At 36.8% G+C, this 24,000-nt stretch overlaps 1 protein-coding gene across 1 annotated transcript in view; it reads left to right on the top strand.

Moving 5' to 3' along the window:
• Positions 1-24,000, top strand: part of LOC115217349 (dihydrolipoyllysine-residue succinyltransferase component of 2-oxoglutarate dehydrogenase complex, mitochondrial) — a 174,918-nt gene that overhangs the window by 61,654 nt on the left and 89,264 nt on the right. Inside the window, exon 2 of the mRNA XM_029787014.2 lies at positions 2,763-2,802. Within this exon, the coding sequence (XP_029642874.1) occupies positions 2,763-2,802 (40 nt within the window). The remainder of the gene's footprint in view (positions 1-2,762; positions 2,803-24,000) is intronic.

The following is a 24,000-nucleotide window of genomic DNA, read 5'->3' as shown; positions in this document are numbered from 1 at the left end:
ATCTTTTTTTATTCCTTTCAATTGTCTGGAATTGCTCTACCTGCCACCTTCCTCCCTTCATTCTGTTTATAAGTGTGTGTGTTTATGTTATATGCATATGTATTTGTGTGTGTGTGTGTGTGTGTATGTTTTATCTTGTTTCAGTCATTAGACTGCGGCCATACTGGGGCACAGCCTTGAATTTTCAGTCAACTGAATACATATATATGTAGATGTATACATATGTAGATACACTTGTGTGTATATGTATGTGCATGTGTGTGCATGTATATATGTTTTTTTGTTTCTATTCATTTCAGTCATTTGACTGCGGCCATGCTGGAGCATCACCTCTAGTCTGACAAATTTACCCCAGGACTTATTCTATGTAAGCCCAGTACTTATTCTGTCGGTCTCTATAGCTGAACCACTAAGTTACAGGGGCATAAACACACCAACATTGTTGTCAAGCAATAGTGGGGGAACAAACACAGATACATATACATACACACACACACACATAGGATAGGCTTCTTTCAGTTTCCGTCTACCAAATGCACTCACAAGGCTTTTGTTGGCCCAAAGCTATAGCAGAAGCTTCTTGCCCAAGGTGCCACGCAGTGGGACTGAACCCAGAAACTGAAAGAACCCCGTCATATATATGTATATATATATGTGTGTGTGTTTGTCCCCCCCCCCAACATCGCTTGGCAACTGATGCTGGTGTGTTTACGTCCCTGTAACATAGCGGTTCGGCAAAAGAGACCAATAGAATAAGTACTAGGCTTACAAAGAATGTCCTGGGGTAAATTTGCTCAACTAAAAGTGGTGCTCCAGCATGGCCACACTCAGATGACTGAAACAAGTAAAACAGTAAAAGAATATATATATAATATATATATATATATATATATATATATATATATATTCATTGAAAAATAAATTCATTGAACAATGATAATCTACCACTACAACCATCATATGAGAGACAGACAGACAGACAGTTTTAAAATAAGTACTGGGGCCGATTCATTGAACTAAAATTCTCAAGATAGTGCCCCAGCATGGCCACAACCTAATGACTGAAACAAATAAAAGACAAAGGATACCATGAGAAATGTTTCACTACCTTTTTTCTGGCACTTTACATTCTGACTTCAAAGCCCATCAAGGTTGGCCTTACCATCCTTCCTTTTGGGGTCACTAAGATGAAATACTAGTCAAGTACTGGGGTTATATAATCTCCTTATCCCTTCCTTCAGAATTGCCAAAATTTTCCCAAAACTAGAATTATTATTATTATTATTATTGAGTAAGAGAGCAGTGCATGCCATCAAAGTGACACTGGGGTAAAATATACAAAGTCCAATATACCTATCATGACTACCCATATGATAAGGGTACACCAGGCATATGCATCACAACCATATGTGCGCAACATGGTGATCTCATATCAAGATAAACAGCACATGACCTTGCAGGTGGGGCCCAGTTAGAATTTTCTTCTGGTCGAGTAACCTATCGCACTCAAAAGGTCCTTGAATAAGGGTTGTTTAAGGATGTTGAATGAAACACACATGTTTCCAAAAATGAATTATTCAAACCCCAAAGAATCCCTCTCAACACATGGCTGTGATGCTCCCTCACTACTTCTGCTTGTGATCAGAGATGCACATATCATCAGCCACTAAGGGACATGCTCAACTGGTTAAGGTCAAACAACTAACAAGCATATCTGTGGTATTGATCAGAATATTTGCTGTAGCCCATCTTTTATACCAAGACAAAACAATGTACATGATAGCACTTCCAATCAGTTAAGATCAGAAGCCATGAGAGCCGCTGCCTGGTATTGCTATTATTGTTGTCGTTGTTGTCGTCGTTTAAGATGTTTCACAGTATCCAATATCATGCTGTTTTAGATAGAAGGTATTGTGTCTACTGGTGGTTTGTCCTGTCTGTCAAGTCACAGCAAGGAACTCACAGTTCCAAGTAATGCCAATTTTTGCAATACACCTAAATCGTAGAGTATTTCTAAAGTTTCCAGATCTTTCTTCGGGTTAGATGGTATTGACCTGACAACAGGGACAACCGTAATAATAATAATAATGAAATTATTGTATACAGTGCTCAGGTGCACCACAACTTGTCAGAAAGTGCATATAAAAGCATATGCAGTAATGTACAAATGTCTGGGAAGAGAACAATGTATGAGTCAGATACATGCTTGTCTGTGTATGGAGGGGAGAAAATCAGGTGTAGTGTTGGCGAATCTCAGGAAACATGGAAGTTTTGAAGGATGCAGTGCTCCGACAACTGATGCTGGCAGTTTGTTCCATGCTGCAGCAACTCTCAGCATGAAAAAATGTTTCCTAAAGTCATGGGAGCTGTGCTGTTTTCTGACTTTGTAAACATGTCCACGGGTGTTAGACGGGTGGAGTTTGAAAAGGTGCTCAGAGTTATTGTTTGTAAGATGGTTAATAATTTTATGGGTGTCTGCCAAGTCAGCTGCCAGACGTCGGAGTTTCAATATGTCCATGCCCAGGGAAGTAAGGCGTTCACAATATGGCAAATGCCTGATGGAGGGTATTCTTTTGGTTGCACGTCGCTGAACGGCTTCCAGACGATTAATATCCTGGGCATAATGTTTGACTCTTGTAGTTGCCACATCTTGGTGATTTCAATTCTCAAGTCTCCATATTTATCTGTTTTTCCTCTTTCTTTCATAATAATAATAATTATTATTATTATTATTAATTGTTTCATTTTATTTATTCCTATAGACTGGTACTTCCATTCAAAAACACCCTGAAGTGATCACAGGTAATGTGCTCATTATTTTTTCTCCTCTCTTTTCTTTCATTTCATTATACCTTTTTTTATGGATTTTTACTATTTCTTATTGCATTGGTGCCCCAGCATGGTCACAGCTTAATGGCTAAAATGTGCAGAAGAGATTGTGCTGTTTTGTTTTTGTTCAAACATTAGGAAAATGAAATAGCAACGCCCACAACCTTTTCATACCTTCCAAAGCAGATGCCATTTATATCCTGTTTGAACATCTCTCTTAAGACAACATCAATTGGAAATATGTTTGCAAAGAGGAGGTTCCAGAAGGTTGATATTCCTGGAGAGGAACAATTGTTGAAAGCAATTAGTATGAGGACCAAGCAAAGAGACAAAGTATGGGTTGATGAGAAGAGACATGTGTTCTGGATAATCTAGGGCAGAGGTTTTCAACTATTGGGCTGCACGGAAAGAAAACAATTTTAAATTTTGTTTTTATTTCATTGACAGTCTGCAGTGTGTTTTTGAATTCCATCATCATCATTATCATTTAACATCTACTTACCATGTTGGCATGGGTTAGATGGTTTGACTGGAATTGGTAAGCTGGAGGGCTGCACCAACTTCCAGTCTAATTTGGCATGGTATCTATAGCTGGATGCCCTTCTAATGCCAACCATTCCAAGAGTGTAATGGGGCCGTTCAAGAATTTGGACCTGGAGATCTCCATTTCCAGCAACTTCGAGGGCCACTTCCCAGTGGTGTTGGGCGTCAACGAAGAGCCCTCGACTACAACAAGACGACCAAAGTTTTTTTTTTTCCCAAGGTCTGGGGTCTCCTGCCCCTAAGCCCTAGACCATCACCTAATCACCCTTACCCGTCTTGTTGCTTAACAACAACAACAACAAGAGTGTAATGGGTGCTTTTTTATGTGCCACTGTCACGGGTGCTTTTATGTGCCACTGGCACAAGTGCCAGTTACGTGACACCAGCATCAGCCAAGGTTATGATTTTACTTGGCTTGATGAGTCTTCTCAAGCATGACATATCACCAAAGGTCTGTCACTTGTCATCACTTTCATGAGGCCCACCATTTGAAGATCATGCTTCACTGCCTCTTCCGATGTTTTCCTGGGTCTACCTCTTCCACAGGTTCCATGCAATATATATGTGATGTATATGTATTATATATGTTAAAATTAAATTAAATATTATGTACTTTATTGTGTTTTATGTATTTGATCGCCCTGTCTGCAGAAATATTGTCTTGCATGAAACTGGCCTGTGGTATAAAAATGGTTGAGAATCACTGGTCTTGGGGGAAGGTTGTATGCAACAATCTGAGAGGAACAGTGGCCATTATAGTAACAATAGAATAGGCTGCAAAAGAGAGAGAGAGAGAGAGAGAGAGAGGAAGAGCATGCACCTGAGGGCCAGAAATTGTAGTGATCTCACATAGAGCCTTTTCTTTTTCAGTTTTCACTCCAAAGTTTTCTTTGTTTCTGTTCCTCTATCATAGTTTAACCACTCATCAACTTGGCACAAAATTACCTCCCACAATAATACTCCCCATCTTAGTTGAGGAGTCTTGTCTTGCAAACTTTCTATGGCTGGATGCGCTTCCCATCCTTACCTGTTTCTAAGCAGGGTGATAATTTCCCTATGGCCAGATGGCCAGATATGTTTATGCAAAATATTGGAAATGGATGCTATTCATTTACAACAGTCACACAATCACAAGACAAAGATTCTCTCTCTCTCTCTCTCTCTCTCTCTCTCTCTCTCTACCCCCCTCTCTCTCTCTCTCTCTTTCTTTCTCTCACACACACACACACACAGAGTTTCTCTCTACCAAATCCACTCAAGAATTCTAACAAAACTGTCTGACGAACGGGAACATGAAGCTCCGAGTAACAGTTTTTGTGATTACTCTACCTCTGGTATTTGAGTACTCTTTCTTCCACCTTGTTTCACATTTATGTGCTTACTACGGTATATGTATGGCTATAGATAGATAGATAGATAGATAGATAGACACACACAAATATGACAAGCTTCTTTCAGTTTCTGTCTATCAAATCCACTCACAAGGCTTTGGTCAGCCTGGAGGTATAGCAGAAGACACTTGCCCAAGGTGCCATGCAGTGGGACTGAACCCAAAAGCATATGTTTGGGAAGCAGACTTTTCAACCACACATGCATACCTGTGCTTTATTTATAAAGGGGCTACTACATAATCATTCATATATGATGAACATATTTGGGTGTTTTGTATCCAGATTTTTAGAATAGCGTGGTGTTGGGGAGGAAATCGCAAAGAGGGGGTAATGCACGTGGGTTAGGGCGGATGGGGGTGTTGTTTTTCTTTTTTATGTTATTGTAGTTTTGAATTTTTATTTTATTTATGAATTTTTGTGATTGAAACTCTTCCCATATGCAAGCGTTCAGCCCTGTAGTATATATGGCACCTGCCGTCAGCCAAACAGACTGTGGTAAGCAGATGGTTCAAGGAGAGGGAGAGAGAGAGAAAACAACCTGTGTGTTGCAATTTTTGAATTCAAGATTGCGTAAGTGAGTGGACTTGACTTTCTGTATGTGTTTGTGTATGTGTGCTTGCTTTTATATATGAAATCTTTATGCCTTTATATGTAAGTATGCACATAAATATACCAGTGTGTGTGTATGTATATATATATATATATACACACACACCCAAACACGCATACTTTCTACATATATAGATACATTCTACATTCACATACCAATTCATTATATATGTATAATACATAGATGTATATAATATGAAATTTCTCCCCTAATATAATTGAATATCCATTCTATGGAACATAAAAATAATTGAAAAATATATATATATTATTATTATCATTATTATTATTATTATTATTATCATTATTACTATTACTTTTATTGTATTATATTTTATCTTAAAATGAGGGGCTGGAGATTGTGGGTGGTGGTAGGGGGCGGGGAGCAAAAGGCAATTTTGTAATTTTTGCTTCGGCATATACAGTTTTGGTTTATACATAGGAGGAAGGAAACAGTGGCTGGGGGTCGGCTGTTGGGGGTAAGGGAGAGGTGGGAGCACAGAGAAAGAGTGAACTCGAGAGAGGGAGAGAGAAAGAGAGAGATGGGTGTGGAGAGATTGAGGTGAGGTGCAAAGAAATGGGAGAAGAATTTAATGGATGAAAATGAATGGAGAGTTGTTAAATAAATAAAAACTTTGTTAGTTGACTATTCTTAAAAACATATATACACTTACATATGTATGTGTGTGTATATAAAATAATTTTTAGTTTGGGAACATTTTTTTACAAAAGTATACCTTATATACTTGTGAATAATATATATGTGTGTGTGTATGTTTGTTTGTGTGTGTGTGTGTGAATAATATATATATATATATATATGTGTGTGTATGTCTGTATATGTTAGCATATGTATATGCATTTTGTATATTCATATATACATGTGTATATATATGTGTGTGTGTGTGTGTGTGTGTATAATTATAATTTACATTTGGAGTATTGTTTACAAATTTATTATGGTGAAAATGTACATGTGTGTGTGTGTGTGTATATATATATATCTATATAGTGAGTGTGTGTGTATGTATACACACATTTGCAAGTGCACACACACACACACACGTACATATGATAAAATATTAATGTTTAATGTTTGGCTGTCTTGGATTTTAAAACTTAAAAGACAAAAAAAAAGGGGGAAAGAACGTAAAAGATATAACAAAAAAAGAAATAAACAGATTATGCAGCTTAAAAGCCATTAAGACAAAGCAATTATATATATAAAAATATTTTATTGGATGCGTTCAAATAATTTTTGACATTTCATGAGTTTTTATCTTCAAGAAATTTCAAATCTCAGTAAATAAATAATTAAGGAAAAAGCAAAAGCAAACAATTTGAATTAAATATATAAAATATAATATATATATATATATCCATATCTATACATATATGTGTGTATGTATAAATGTGTTTATGTAAATGTATGTATATGCATATATTATACCCATACACATAAATGGCATCAACAATAACGAGAAATGAAACTAAAGATGTGTGTGTATATATATATATATATATACACACACACCCAAACACGCATACTTTCTACATATATAGATACATTCTACATTCACATACCAATTCATTATATATGTATAATACATAGATGTATATAATATGAAATTTCTCCCCTAATATAATTGAATATCCATTCTATGGAACATAAAAATAATTGAAAAATATATATATATTATTATTATCATTATTATTATTATTATTATTATCATTATTACTATTACTTTTATTGTATTATATTTTATCTTAAAATGAGGGGCTGGAGATTGTGGGTGGTGGTAGGGGGCGGGGAGCAAAAGGCAATTTTGTAATTTTTGCTTCGGCATATACAGTTTTGGTTTATACATAGGAGGAAGGAAACAGTGGCTGGGGGTCGGCTGTTGGGGGTAAGGGAGAGGTGGGAGCACAGAGAAAGAGTGAACTCGAGAGAGGGAGAGAGAAAGAGAGAGATGGGTGTGGAGAGATTGAGGTGAGGTGCAAGAAATGGGAGAAGAATTTAATGGATGAAAATGAATGGAGAGTTGTTAAATAAATAAAAACTTTGTTAGTTGACTATTCTTAAAAACATATATACACTTACATATGTATGTGTGTGTATATAAAATAATTTTTAGTTTGGGAACATTTTTTACAAAAGTATACCTTATATACTTGTGAATAATATATATGTGTGTGTGTATGTTTGTTTGTGTGTGTGTGTGTGAATAATATATATATATGTATATATATGTGTGTGTATGTCTGTATATGTTAGGCATATGTATATGCATTTTGTATATTCATATATACATGTGTATATATATGTGTGTGTGTGTGTGTATAATTATAATTTACATTTGGAGTATTGTTTACAAATTTATTATGGTGAAAATGTACGTGTGTGTGTGTGTGTATATATATATATCTATATAGTGAGTGTGTGTGTATGTATACACACATTTGCAAGTGCACACACACACACACACGTACATATGATAAAATATTAATGTTTAATGTTTGGCTGTCTTGGATTTTAAAACTTAAAAGACAAAAAAAAAAGGGGAAAGAACGTAAAAGATATAACAAAAAAAGAAATAAACAGATTATGCAGCTTAAAAGCCATTAAGACAAAGCAATTATATATATAAAAATATTTTATTGGATGCGTTCAAATAATTTTTGACATTTCATGAGTTTTTATCTTCAAGAAATTTCAAATCTCAGTAAATAAATAATTAAGGAAAAAACAAAAGCAAAAGCAAACAAATTTGAATTAAATATATAAAATATAATATATATATATATCCATATCTATACATATATGTGTGTATGTATAAATGTGTTTATGTAAATGTATGTATATGCATATATTATACCCATACACATAAATGGCATCAACAATAACGAGAAATGAAACTAAAGATGTGTGTATATATATATATATATATATATATATATATGTGCATGTGCACACACACATACACACACATATATATATATATACATATATTTGCTTGCTTATATACACACACTCTCTATGCGCATATATAGAAACAAACAGATAAAAATGTAGGAAACTCGTTGATCAATAATTTTTAATCAATGAAATTATATTTCATATTGCAATAAAATTTGATTCTGATAGAGCTATGTGTTATGGGGGGTGGGCAGGCAGGTGGGATGGGGGTGAGGTTATCAGCAGTTGTAATGGTATGGTGGTTATGGATGTGGTTCGTTATGGTGGGACAGATTTCTTCATCATCATCATCATCATCATCATGACAATCTGTTACTGTTAGCCATCTTTGCCGCCACCACCACTATTCCCAAAATAATGGGACAATCATCATCGTCGTCTTTGTTTCTGTTGACACCTGAACCAGCACCTATGCTGCCATGACCACCACCGCCACAACCACTACTAGTGTTACCCTCTAACCGTCACCACTGCCTCTACCAATGCCATGATCACCTCAAGCAAAACTTTAACATACAATGTGTGTGTGTGTGTGTGTGCATGTGTGTGTTCAAGCATATTCTTTTCTCTGTGTGCACATATACACTGGCAAATACACACAGATAAACACACACATGGCAGAGACTAGTAAGCATTGTATAAAGTAGATTATATATGCATGTGTGTATATATGTATTTCTGTGTGTATATAATGTATATATATATATATATACATATGTGTGTGTATATGTTTGTGTTTGTTGGTGTATTGTATTTATGCACGTAATCTGTGTGTACAGATATGCATACACACACACACACACACACACACACACATAAAATGCTGTACCTGTTTTTGTGTTTATCTACTTGACAACCTGTATCAGCTTATTTATATATCTTTGTACCTTAGTAGTTTGGGAAATAGGAACCAAACAAAGGTCCAAACTTTAAAATAGGTCCTGGGGTCAGAGTCAGTGGCAGTTCGAATGACTAGACCCTTCAAGACACTACTCCAGGTTGGCTCTGGCACTTTCGTTGGTTATGACAACGAGGGTTCCAGTTGATCTGATCAACAGAACAGCCTGCTTGTGAAATCAACATGCATGTGGCTGAGCACTCCACAGACATGTGTACACTTAACATAGTTCTCAGGGAGATTGAGCTGGACGCAGAGTGTGACAAGGCTGGCCCTTTGAAATACTGGCCCTACTCATTAAATGCTAGCTGAGTGAACTGGAGCAGCTTGGAATAAAGTGTTTTCTTTAAGGACACAACACGTCACCAGGAATTGAACTCCCAACCTGGTGATCATGAGCTGAATACCCTATCCACTAAGCCATGTGCCTTCACTCTCCAGCATGACCAAGGTCTAATAACTGAAATCAGTAAGAAATCAAAGAATACATGCAATAATGTTCTAATATTCTGGCAGTGTTGAAGAATGACTGAGGGGTTTTGGTTTGCTACAGGTATTGCAGAATGGCTCTCAGAATGTTGCAGACTGCATCTCAAGGTAGGATGTTACTTAGTCCTGGTGCTATTGCCACTGGTTTTTACAAGCATTTATACCATTGCGTGTCATCTGCATATACCAACAGACTTTTCCCATAGCTCAAAAGGGATGTCTCAAAAGTTCTAGCTCCTGCAACAAAAGCACAACAGCCAGTATGTATAGAAGAGATGAGAGAAGACACCTATGATAGACTGAGCATGCAGTGTGAAAGGGGTCTGTGAGGTGGCTGTTTACTTTGCCCACCAAGCAAGCGCCACTATGTTGCTGCGATCCAGCCTCTGAAAACGGGTCTGAAACCAAGTGCTTTTAGGACTACTACCAACTATCAGAGGTGGACCCTATCAAAGGAGTATCTAGCACCTGGAATATCATCAAGTATTCACCACTCTCTACCAGTTGGGTAATGCAGTCAATGAAAGCTCTACTTTAGCAATATAAAGAGATCATGTAGTGGTGGGTAAGATCAATGATGTTCTTGGGGAAACTCTGGGCATTGGTAAGAACTAACTAGCTGGTTTGTTTTCGAGGACTTTCAGGTCAGAGTCTACCATAGATAACTTCCCAAAATCCCTGGCTTGACATTACCTCTGAGGGGGCACTACTGGGTCAAGACAACTTCCAAAGGAATGTAAGTGCTGCTAGGCAGGATTACCCAAGGTGCATAAAGAGTGCTAAAACTGAACTGCATGCACTCATGCTGTGTTCAAGCATTTTTGACTTGTCAAGTTATAGTGAACAGTTGTTGTCATGTGTAGAATGAATTAGCTTTTGGTTGAGCTAATCATGAGGATTGCTCCATTACCCTCTCTTAATAAGGCAGGGAGGCAGTGTTCCTTTCTAGTGACTTTGGTAAAAATCACGTGGCTCAGTGATTAGAGTGTCAGGCTCACAATCATGAGGTAGTGAGTTCAATTCCTGGAGTGTTGTGTTCTTGAGCAAGACACTTTATTTCACATTGCTCCAGTTCACCTGGCTGTAGAAATGAGTTGCAGTGTCACTGGTGCCAAGCTGTATTGGCCTTTGCCTTTCTCATGGATAACATTGGTGGTATGGTGAAGGAAAGCTTGTATGCATGGGCAACTGCTAGTCTTCCGTAAACAACCTTGCCCAGACTTGTTACTTGTTCCTCAGAGGCAGAACTTTCTAGGTGCATCCTATGGTCATTCATGCTGAGGGCAACTTTGCCTTTCATCCTTTCATGGTTGATAAATTGAGTATCAGTGAAACACTGGGGCCAATGTAATCAACTAACCCCCTCCCCACAAATTTAAGGCCTTGTGCCTATAGTAGAAAGGACTATTATTATTATTATTATTATTATTATTATTTTAAAGGTACCAAGCTGGCAGAATCGTTAGCATACCAGGCAAAATGCTTAGTGGCATTTCATCTGTCTTTACATTCTAAGTTCAAATTCCGCCGAGGTTAACTTTGCCTTTCATCTTTTTGGGGTCGATAAATTAAGTACCAGTGAAGTACTGGAGTCGATGTGAACGACCATCACTCTCCCTCAATTCCAGGCCAAGTTGACAGAATCGTTAGAACGCTGGGCAAAATTAGTTCAGATTCCACTGAGACTGACTTTGCCTTACATCCTTTTGGGGGTCAATAAATAAAGCACCAGTGAAACACTAGGGTCGATGTAATTAAATAGTCCCCTCCTCCAAAATTTCAGGCCCTGTGCCTATAGTAGAAAGGATTGTTATATTATTGCTGAGTATTGTTAATGGGTCAGACAATATTCTTAGTGGCATTTTTGCTGGCTCCTTACATTCTGAGTTCAAAACCTGCTTTCATCTTTTCAGGGTCGAGTGCTGAACTTGATTTAATTAACTTGCTTCCTTTTTTCAAAATTGCTAGCCTTGTGCCAAAATCAATATTATTGTTATCATTATTATTATTATAATTATTATTATCATTATTATTATTATCTTCTTTCAAGTTTGTTTCCATTTCTTTTTGAGTGTCTTCCTGATACCTAGAGCAAAGAAACTCACTGCATACATTGGTAGGCCATTAAAATAAACACGCCAGATTTATTTATTTACAAAGTCATATGGTAGAAAAAGGGGGAAGAAAGAAAGTAAGAAAGAAAAAGAAAAGAAGAAAAATATGGAAAAAAAAAAAAAGAAAACGAAAAAAATTAAAAGAAAAAAAAAGGAAAGAAAATTCACAGTGACAATGCTCTTCTCAGTACTTGTGACGTATCCGTTGAAACAATCTTTTGCACTTCTTGCATGGATGGTAAGCCAGGGATCATCCTCAAAAAATTTTCAGTCCCATTTTCGGTCATTCCAAATGCTCCTACAATCACTAGTTCTGTAACTGTCTTGAGATGCCACATTTGTTTCTGTTTCAATCAGCAAATCTTTATATTTTCTGAGCTTATCAAATTTTTTTGCTGAGATGTTACGATCACCAGGTATGCTCATGTCAATCAGTAAACAGATTTTATTGTTTTCGTCTTTCTCAACAATATCTAGTTTATTAGCTTTAATGGTCCAGTCTGAATGTGCTGGTAGCTCCCAAAGAAATTTTACATTTTCTCCCTCAGTTACAACAACCTCAGGGTGGTGCTTGTACCAATTGTCAGCAGTTTTGATTTTATAATGGTGACATATTATCCAGTGTAGATATTGGCCAACTCTGACTTGTCTTTTATTATTATCATTATTATTATTATTATTATTATTATTATTATTATTATTATTATTATTATTATTATCGTCAGTAGTAGTAAAATTAACGTTAGTGTACTCTCAACCCCCATAAAAAAAACACAAGATAATGTATCTTTGTGTGTGTATATGTCTGTATGTGAACATATGTGTATGTGTGTTTGTAATGAATTTTTAGAGCTTACTCAGAAATATATTAATATTCTTCATATTTCTCTAGAGAATTACAGAGCAGTTCCACAGTAATAATTGTTTTCTGACAGATTGATACAAGACCCTGCCACTTGCTGTTATCAGTAAAATCACATTGGCTCTTTGGACTTTAATTCTTTGTCTTCCACATTGTTACATTGTTCTGTTGTCATTGCCAATTTACATTTCATCTCCAAGTGCTGCCTTATGCACCCACCACCACTGCCACCACCACCACCACCACCACCACCGGCTGTCCAGATAATGGAACATCATCGGTTAGGGTGTAATGGGTATTGTCACTGTTGTTGTTGTTTAGGCCTAGTTCAACTCTGATCTGAGTACTACATGATGAAAGTTATTCTGGTTGGCACCATGTTGGTCATGTATTAATCAGAGTGGTGTCCTCATCTTTGGTTGTTGTTTCCACTACATTTCAGCTGTGTATTAATTTATCCACTCACGTGACTTTGGGGTTATGGTATTCAGCTCATGATCACAAGATCATGAGTTCACTTCCCAGCAATGTTCTTTGTCCTTGAAGAAGACATTTTATTCCAGCTGTGTGGTAAATAACTTGCTTACCAACCACATAGTTCCGGGTTCAGTCCCACTGCGTGGCACCTTGGGCAAGTGTCTTCTACTATAGCCTCAGGCTGACCAAAGCCTTGTGAGTGGATTTGGTAGACGGAAACCGAAAGAAGCTCTTTGTATATATGTATGTATATATATATATATATATATATATATATATATATATGTGTGTGTGAGTGTATATGTTTGTGTGTGTGTGTTTGTCCTCCCAACATTGCTTGACAACTGATGTTGGTGTGTTTACGTCCCCGTAACTTAGCAGTTCGGCAAAAGAGACCGATAGAATAATTACTAGGCTTACAAAGAATAAGTCCTGGGGTTTATTTGCTTGACTAAAGGTGGTGCTCCAGCATGGCCACAGTCAAATGACTGAACCAAGTAAAAGAGTAAAATGAATCCACTCAGCTGACAAAAATGAGTAGTACCTCTGTATTTCAAAATGCCAGCCTTGTCACTCTGTGTCACACTGAACCTCCCGGAGATCTACGTTAAGGGTACACATGTCTGTTGAGTACTCAGCCATATGCACGTTAATTTCACAAGCAGGCTGTTCCATTGACCAGATCAACAGGAACCCTTGTTGTAAGTGGCAGAGTGCCACAACAGAGCAAATATAAGAATATCAGCGGAGCTTTGTAAGCCTTAAAAATTCACTCTGACATTGTCTATGGGCATGTCATGGTAGATAAAGGTGCTGGTTAATGCTGTGCAGTCACCTAGATGTTCTGATTTCAATCGCAGGCAAGGCATGAAGGTGAATCGCATGATATTTGAAGAAAGCTGGAGCATACACAGCTGAAATATAGTGAAAGCAGCAACAAAAATGAGGACACTAGTCCAATACATAATATAATGAGACCCCCTTTGGTCATGACACAGACCATGGGATTGCACCTAGAAAGTTACCCTCCCAGGCACAAGTCCGGGCAAGGTTGTTTATGGAAGACCAGCAGTCGCCCATGCATACCAATCTCCCTTCTCCACATCACCAGTGTTATCCAAAGGAAAGGCAAAGGCCGGTTCAGCTTGGCGCCTGTGACATCACAACTCATTTCTACAGCTGAGTGAACTGGAGCAACGCGAAATAAAGTGTCTTGCTCAAGAACACAACATGCAGCCCGGTCCGGGATTCGAGCTCACAACCTCATGATCATAAGATCAATGCTCTAACTACTGAGTCATGCGCCTTCACACATAATATAATAATATATATATAAAAAAAAAAAATTCCTCATCTCAGAAATGTAGAATCATTTATCCAGTCAGTACAAAGCCGACGTAAGACACCACCTAGAGGCATAGCATAGTAGGTAAAGGTGTTGGAATGACAAAAGGATCACAGAGCAACATGAAATGAAGTGCTTTGCTCAAAAGCACAATGCAACACCCAGTCTGGGAATCGAACCCATGATCTCGCAATTGTGAGTGCAACACCTTAACCACTGAGCCAGATCAAATATACAAATAATAAAATTAACAGACAACAAGAGGCTGTGCATAAGGAATGTATTAGTTTGACAGTCACAAAAAAGAGAGAGTTTTTAACATTTAGAGCTTAACTCTTCGTCAGAAAGGAGAAATGGAAAAGTCCAAAGAAGGAAGAGAAATCGCCAACAGCACATGTGTATGTACCCACACACGCACACACAGGTGTGTGTATGTCTGTGTTTGTCCCCCACCACCACTTGACAACCAGTGTTGGCATGTTTACATCCCCATAACTTAGCAGTTCAGCAAAAGAGACTGATAGAGTAAGAACCAGGCTTACAGAAAAAAAAAGGAGGAAAATAAACACTGGGGTCAATTCATTCAACTAAAGATATTCAAGGTGGTGCCCCAGCATGGCCACAGTCTAATGATAGGTAAAAGATGAAAGGCAAATATGTTGAACATCAGCAGGCCTATGTGAGCAGGCTTGGGAATTTTAGAGGTTTACATTACTGGAAAGGAAGAAAGGAAGAGTTAATTGAAGTCTCTATCCTGCTTCTACTCCCACCTCTTTCACTACATATTGGTGCACACTTATTAGATTTTGGCCATGCTGGGGCATCACCTTACAGTTTTAGTTACATGAATCAACCCCAGCACTTGCTTTTTGCCCTTTTTTAGAGCATGGTGCTATTCTATTGGTTCTCATTTGCCAAACTGCTAAATTATGAGGATGTAAACACACAAACACCAATTGTCGAGTGGTGCTAGGGGACAAACACACACACACACACATGCATGCATGTACACGCATACACACAGTGGGTTTCTTTCAGTTTCCATCTACCAAATCCCACTTACAAGGCTTTTGTTGGCCCGAAACTACTGTCAAAAGCACTAGCTGAAGGTGCCATGCAGTTGGACTGAACCTGGAACTATGTGGTTGTGAAGCAAACATCTTACTTACACAACCACCACATTACCCCCACCCCCACCTCTCAGGTGGCAAAGACTACCTTGGCAAGGTCTGAATTCTGAACACGGGTGCAAAAGTTTTCAAATGCTGTAAATTATCTAAGCTGGTGCACTCTACCATTTTTTGCCGCTCCACCGACTTAGCATATCTGATGACACCCCCCCACCACCACCACCATTCCTCACCTCTTCATAAGAATAATGACAGCCATGAATATAATAATGTAATGATAAGGATGCTGATGATGAGGGCAATGATGGGAATGGTGGTAATGGTGGTGGTGATGATGATATAGTAATTTAAAGGTCCCTGAAGTTGAAATCACAAAATCACGCTCCGTTTGGCCTCTTTGTTACACTCATTGAAAATGCTTACCCTTTATCTACAGGTCTGCAGTTGGTTCATATTTCAATATAGGAGTGTATGTGTGTGTGTGTTTATATATATATACATATATATATATATATATATATTATATATATATATATATATATATATATAATATGTAGTTATGTATACACATATACAGATACTACACACACACACTATATATATATATATATATATATATGTAGTTATATATACACATATATATGCAGATGCTACACATGGTATATATATATATATATATATATATGTAGTTATATATACACATATATATGCAGATGCTACACATGGTATATATATACAGTATATATATATGTAGTTATATATACACATATATATATTCAAATGCTACACACAGTATCTATGAATATGTATATATATATATATATATATATATATATATATATCTTAATTATCCAATTAGATAGAACAAAGGGAATAGTTAGATGAAAGACTGAACAGTCAAATTACTACTGTTACCACTACAACCTACTAGCAGCACTTAAATTATTGATCAAAGGCTAGCTTAAAAACTAAATTCTGGCGACAACATGTTAATTAACATTTGCATAATTTCTGTTTTAAATTTTAATTATTGTTATTATTATCATTTTGTTTTATTTTTATTTATTTATTATTTTTTTGATGAGCTAGTATTTGTTGAAATTTGTTAATTTCTGCTGCATGTGTTGTAAAGTTTTGTGTAATTATAAATTAAAAATTTTTTTTTTTATTTAAATGTGTGTGTGTGTGTGTGCATGCATGTTTATGTAGGTGTGATGTACATGTGTTTATATATGTGTATTTATATGCATGCATGTGTGTGTACAGATATGTATGAATATATATGCATATATTTATGCATGTATATGCAGATATGTATGTGTGTATCTATATGTATGCATATGTGTGCATGCATATATGTATGTGTATATGTGCATGCATATATGTGTGTCTATGTGCATGCATATATGTATGTGTGTATATGAGTATGCATTTATGTGTGTATATACATGTATGTGTGCGTGTGTACATATATATATATATATATATATACACACATGTGAGCATATATGTGTGTATATATGCATATATGTATATGAATGTTTGCTTTTATGTTGAGCTACATATTAAAACAATTTAGCATTAAGCTGAAGGATAACTCACTACTTTTTAGTAGAGTACATATTCATTAACTTTGCCATGGGAAAGATTGACAGTGACTTCAAAGTTCCATCTCACTCACCTTCATGTATATTTGTGTATCATCATCATATATATATGTGTGTATGTGTAGCATCAGTGTTTTTATACACATGTTTTCCTTATTTGCATAACTTGGACAAGTCTTCTTCAATACAATGTTTACCCACTTGTAGCTCTCCATCTCCTTAACAAGGCCCGGCCTCATTAGAACAGCTTTCTCCGCATTAATAGCCATGTCTTCTTCTGTCTTCCTTTTCTGCAAGTTAGCCCTGCTTCAATTACTTAGCCCTTTTGTCATTCTCTTTCCTCGTTATAAGTCTCTACTTGTACGGTTTTCTCTCTTGCACACTACACATGATGCCCCATTGTACCCTACATATTAGTTCCCTGTACTTTATTAGGATCTTTTCAGTTTGAACGGCAATTTTTTCTAGCGGTGTCATATGAAATTGTCACCCATAATTATGACCCTAGAATCGATCTATTGCATTTCAATCTCTTTTAGGGTTAGAAGTGGGGGAAGGGTATCTTTTTTTCTTCACAAATGTAAATAAACCCAATCTGTTTCTCAAATGAGGGACATATTCATATGGCACAGAATGCTTTTTAACTCAATAGACGTCACTGATTGGTTGAAATAGCAGAAATTGAAGAAAAAAAGCAACAAATATCTTATAAGCTATAGAATTTTCTCAATAAAGCCAAGAGAAAAAGATGTTTTATAAACACATTCTACCAGTATACAAAGTTTAAAATTTTTTAGTTACTTAGAAATTATGTTAAAAACTGCTGTTCAAACCGAAAAGATCCCTATATTATGCTCTGTCGGTCTTGCACTCTAATGTTACACATCCTGAAGAGCATATTTGTATTATTTTTCTTTTTCCAGCTTTTAGCTATCCTCTGCATTACATCACAACATTGCTACCATGCAATCAGCATACAAGTTTGCCTTTCCTGCATTTAGAGAGAGAACACCTTTGTTGTTAGCAGGTTTAACCCTTTTGATACCAACCTACATGAAACTGCCCCTAATGCTATGATAACAAACTCCCTGTTTTAAAAAGATTTTTTAATTAGAACCTTCCATCAAAATTGCTCGTTATTTTATGTTCCAAACACCAGCAACTTAATAAAGACAAAGTTATTTTAATAAATTCCTCATTGTTTTCAAAATAAATTGAAACAAAGTCTGTATTTTAACAGAATTATAGTAACACAAGGGTTAATAGCTATCCCTGAACTTTTCCGCATTCTCTTTCTTCCTTTGGCTTCTGTGCATTGAAAACACTAACCTCTGCTGCTAATTTAGGTCACCTAGGTAACATAAGCTGTCAACTATTTTGTAGAAAGCCCTCTGCATATTTGAAAGAATTCATTCCATGAATGGCACAGGCGTGGCGCTGTGTGGTTCAGGAGGTTGCTTTCCAACCACATAGTTTCAGGTTCAGTCCCACTGCATGCCACCATGGGCAAATGTCTTCTGCTATAGCCATAGACCAACCAAAAGCTTTGTGAGTGGAATTAGTTGATGGAAACTGAAAGAAGCCTATCATATAGGCATGGCTGTGTAGTAAGAAGCTTGCTTCCCAACCACATGGTTCCAGGTTCACTCCCTCACTGTGTGGCATCTTGGGGAAATGTCTTCTACTAAAGCCTCAGGCCAACCAAAGCCTTGTGAGTGGATTTGGTAGATGGAATCTGAAAGAAACTCCCGGCGTATATATATATATATATATATCGTCATCATCGTTTAACATCCGTTTTCCATGCTAGCATGGGTTGGACGGTTCGACCGGGGTCTGGGAAGCTAGAAGGGTGCACCAGGCTCCAGTCTGATCTGGCAGTGTTTCTACAGCTGGATGCCCTTCCTAACGCCAACCACTCCGTGAGTGTAGTGAGTATATATATATATATAAGTCCTGGGGTTGATTTCTTTGACTAAAACTTTTCAAGGTGGTGGTCCAGCATGGCTGCAGTCAACTGAAACAAGTAAAAGAATGCATGCATACATGCAGGGTTGGATGTGAACATTTTTTGACATTGTGTGATAATTGTAAACGATCATCTCAGTTATTCGTCTCCAATATTTCAAGAGAGCAGGTTTGGTCATTCGGAATTAACAAGTGGACATTAAAAGTGACAACAACGATTCTTTTATTGCAGTTTAGTATACTTTGCCTCTCCTACGTACAAAGCCTTTCTCCTCTCTGTCAGCATACCTGTGAGTGAGTGAGCTGTATCTCTTATTCTCTCATAGTTTACTTTTGGGACACAGCACAGAGTCCCTATGAACTCCTTTTCGTGTATTGGAGCCAATGATTCTGCCAGTTTGCCACCTTAATAAACTTTTTGCTAGGGGCCAAAGTTCAGTCTTGAGGTAAGGAGAGAATGTAATCAATTTGAACAATTATAATTAACCTCAGTATTTGGCTGGTACTAATTCATATAACACACACACACATGCACATGTATACATGTATGTACATATGTGTGTGTATTTATGTATATGTGTGTGCACATATATGTATATATATATATATATATATATATATATATATGTGGGTGTGTGGTTAGGAAGCTTGCTTCCTAGCTACATGGTTTCGGGTTCAGTCCCAGCGCGTGGCACTTTGGGCAAGTGTCTTCTGCTATAGCCCCAGGCCAACCGAAACTTTGTGATTGAATTTGGTAGGCAGAAGTTACTGCCATGTGTGTATATGTGTGTGTATATGTGTGTGTAGGTGCTTGTGCCTCACCAAGAGAGAGAGAGAGAGGGAATATATATATATATATATATGTTTGTATATATATAAAGTAAAGTGAGAGAAAGCACAAGATATTAAAGTTTTTTTCTCTAATTCCTGACCGGTGGCACATCAAGTCTTAGACTACCATCCAAAAGTTAGAATCCCTCATTCTTTCACACATTCTCTCATTCTTGCCAACATCCTTGAATCCTTTCTCTCCTTCCCTTCTTCTCTCTCCCTCTCCATTTTGTTATTTCACACTCTTTCTCTCTTTCTTTCAAGTCTTTCAAAATCCCCCCACACACAGTTTCCCTTCCACTAAAAACAACATCCTTGAGGAATTGAAGTCATTGTTGAAATGTTGGTTTTCTTTCTTCATCTGTTTATCTCTCTCTCTTTCTCTCTCTCTCTCTCTCTCTCTCTCTATCCCTCAGTTGTTATTTCAAATTTGTAGATTAACAAAATAAAGAAAATTTAACAACAGTCACAAAAAAATAAACTAAAACAAGCATAAGACTAAGACACTAAAATCAAAATTGTTTATATTATTATCATTATTATTATGAACTTAGAAATTATTTTATTTATGCAGTTAAAAAATTATTTTTTTTATATTTATGTATTATGAAGTTAGAAATCATTGTTTTTGTTGTTATTTTTAAAAGTAAAGGCCATTTTTAAATTTGTGCTCATAGAAAATGGTTAGATGCAGCAATAAGATCAAAGGGTGAACTTCAATTGCTTGTTGAATGAGTCTCTTCAAGCACAAGAATGGTAAAGTAAAGAAGAAAAGGGAAAAAATAGAAAGAAATAAAATGCACACACACACACACATGTACAAGCAAACACACTCACTCATTCACACATACATGTGCATGCACAAACAAAAGACAAGATTTTGCAAAACAACCAACCAACCAACCAAAGAACTAAATAATAATAATAATAATAATAATAACAATAACAATAATGATGATGATGATGATGATAGATTTCTTTTATTGGCCACAAGGGCAATGAACGTTGGAATGTTACAGAGGCAGGTTATGTTTGAAACTGGATGAATGGAATGGAAAGGAAGAGGAAAATTTAGAGGAAATTTGCATTAACACTACAGAAATGTATTCTACAGTTTCCAGAGAGGACTTCACGTGGAGCAAATCTAGGAACCCCACAGACCCAAGGCTACTTTTTCTGTTGTAGTTCTGTTTACAAATACTGCTGAGAGGAGCCCTATTCTCTGGGGTCTTACTTGCTATTATCACTCATCTTTCATCGAATTTACTAGAGGGCAGCATCTCCCTCTCCACCCACGTTGAAAAAGTCAATGAGGGTTTTTGCTCTAGAGGAAAATGTGTATCTTCAGTCTTTCCTGTAGCATCCTCCATACATCTTTCACTATTGTAACTAGACAGAGGAAAACTATCTGCTCTTCTCTGCTTAAAAAAAAGCAACAGGGTGATTTCTACGATAGGCTTGACCAAGCTCTCTTTGAAAAAGCCAATGAGTACATTTTCCTCTGTAGCCAAGCCCTCATTGACTTTTCCAATGAGGGCTTGGCCATAAAGAAAAGCATCCTTCAGTTTCTTTAGTAACCTCCAACATAGAACAACTTTTGTCATTAGCCCTAGGCTGGTGAAACTGCTCTCTTTTCTCAGCTAAAGAAAAGCAACAGGACAATTCTGTGATGGGCTTGGCTAATAACTAGGTCTGTTCTACATGCAGCGAAAGCTGTTCAACAAAATTCCAGAAATCAGTAATGCCTGGTGATTGAATGAGTACATCTGTAATCATTTTTGTTCTCCGCACACATCTTATACAAGCTAGCTGAATGCACTACATTGTCTGGAGAGTTTATTTCAAATTAGTGCCACCACCACCACCACCTTTGGTTTAGTACAACCTGACCAATGGTTTCTGGAAGTTGTCCAATATCACTCAAACCAAAAGTTCTTTGGAACAGATTAGCTGATTGATTATTTTCCATTGATTTCCAGGCCTTCCCCAAGAACATTGTTGCTTTTCTCCATCACTAGTCCTTCATAGAATCCTCTCACAGGAGTTCCACTGGCCACCTCAAAATAACCATCCTTGTTTCTCCCCATCACTGAAGAGAGTGACATTCCCAAGAACTCTTTTAGATGACTGCCAAAATTCATCTACCTTGGCCTCTCAGGTCATAAAGGGCCGTAATATGAAGGCAATGCTGTTCATATTTAGAGTCACTAGCTTATTGTCTGGGCCCAGTCCAAGCCTTATCAACAATGCTATCATTCTGCCACTATATTCTGGCACACTACATGATGCATATATCTTGTCATCCAAAATATGCATAAATGTGCTTGTATTTCAGAAATCCTGGTGTCTCTGATGGCTACCATAGCTGTGTCTAGTTATCCAAAATCATTCGACCAGTGACCCACTTCCAAGATTCGTGCAATTATACACTCTGTTCTATGTATGGCTATGTCTGTTGGAGAATGGGAAAAAGGAGAGATTAGTCATATTGTGGCTTGCTAGCCACTTTTTTCCATCTTCTAAGTGTTTTTATCCAATCTTCTAAGCTATTTTCACAGATATTATGCATTCAAGAATTCCTTTATTTCCTGTAGAATACCAAACTCACTTCTAAGTTTGCTTATGATATATTTATATATATATATGTAGGGTAGAGACCCGTTTCAGTCATGAATGACCATGGGATTGCTCCTAGAAAGTTACCCTCCCAGGCACAAGTCTGGGCAGAGTTGTTTATGGAAGACCAGCAGACGTCCATGTATATGAGCCTCCCCTCTTCATGCCACTGATGTTATAAGGGAAAGGCAAAGGCTGATATAGCTTGGCATCAGTGACATCGCAGCTCATTTCTGCAGCTGAGTGAACTGGAGCAATGGGAAATAGAGTGTCTTGCTCAAGACCACAGCACACAGTTCTGTCCAAGAATGGAATTCACTACCTCACGATTGTGAGTCCAACACTAGAACCGCATCAAAGGCATTTAACACATTTAGCAGGAGTCACTATGTATTTATTGAGTTCCTTTTCTCTTGTTAATCAAACATTCTTTTATACGCATATACATATAATATATATATATATATATATATATATATATATATATATATACGAATAAAAAAATGGAGTTAACGCAGGTGTAATCAAATATTTTTACTTTCGACACATGTTTCGAAAATTCCACTGATACTATTCAAAAGAATAAATGGTATAAACAATGCAATCTTCTCCTCAGGAAGTGAAAAAACAAATTTTTGCCGAATTTATATATAATATATATATATATAAGTTCAGCAAAAATTTAGATTCAAATGAATATGGTACTTAATTTAGATGTACCAGAATTCTGTATGGTGTTATCCATATAAATCCGTGGGGTGATTATAATCAAAATAAGCAACAAGAATGACTCCGGTATATATATATATATATATATATATATATATATATGTGCACACACAAAGCTCTGTTTACTTTCCTTGATCATCATTATCATCTTTCCTGTTGTTGTTGTTGTTATCATTTTACAAACCTCTTCCCCTCCTCTTCCTCGGGAGGGTTTTTTTAGTCAAGAATATTTTAAGTACCTTCTGTCGGCAGAGTTAGACTGGCACACTCAAATAAGGTAGTCAAAGATTGTTTATTTATATCATTACTCCCCAGCTCCTTTCTCCCCCTCTCACTCTCTCTCTCTCTCTCTCACCCACACACGGATCCCTTGTTCTCTGATTCTCATCTCTCTGGGCTTTCACTCTCCTGTATATCTGTGTTTATCTGTCTGCTCTTTCTTACTCTTCTTTATCCTTCTCATTCTGCTTATCTTTGTGTGTGTGTATGTATGGATATATAGTTATTTTTCAATGCTTCTCTCTCTCTCTCTACTGTGTGTGTGTATATCTATGTACTGTGTGGGTGCATTGCGTTCTGTTAGTA

Source organism: Octopus sinensis, linkage group LG11 (genome assembly GCF_006345805.1).
Source record: "Octopus sinensis linkage group LG11, ASM634580v1, whole genome shotgun sequence".
NCBI lineage: Eukaryota > Metazoa > Mollusca > Cephalopoda > Octopoda > Octopodidae > Octopus > Octopus sinensis.
Note: the sequence above shows the minus strand (reverse complement) of the source record. Positions and strands in the feature narration are given on the sequence as shown.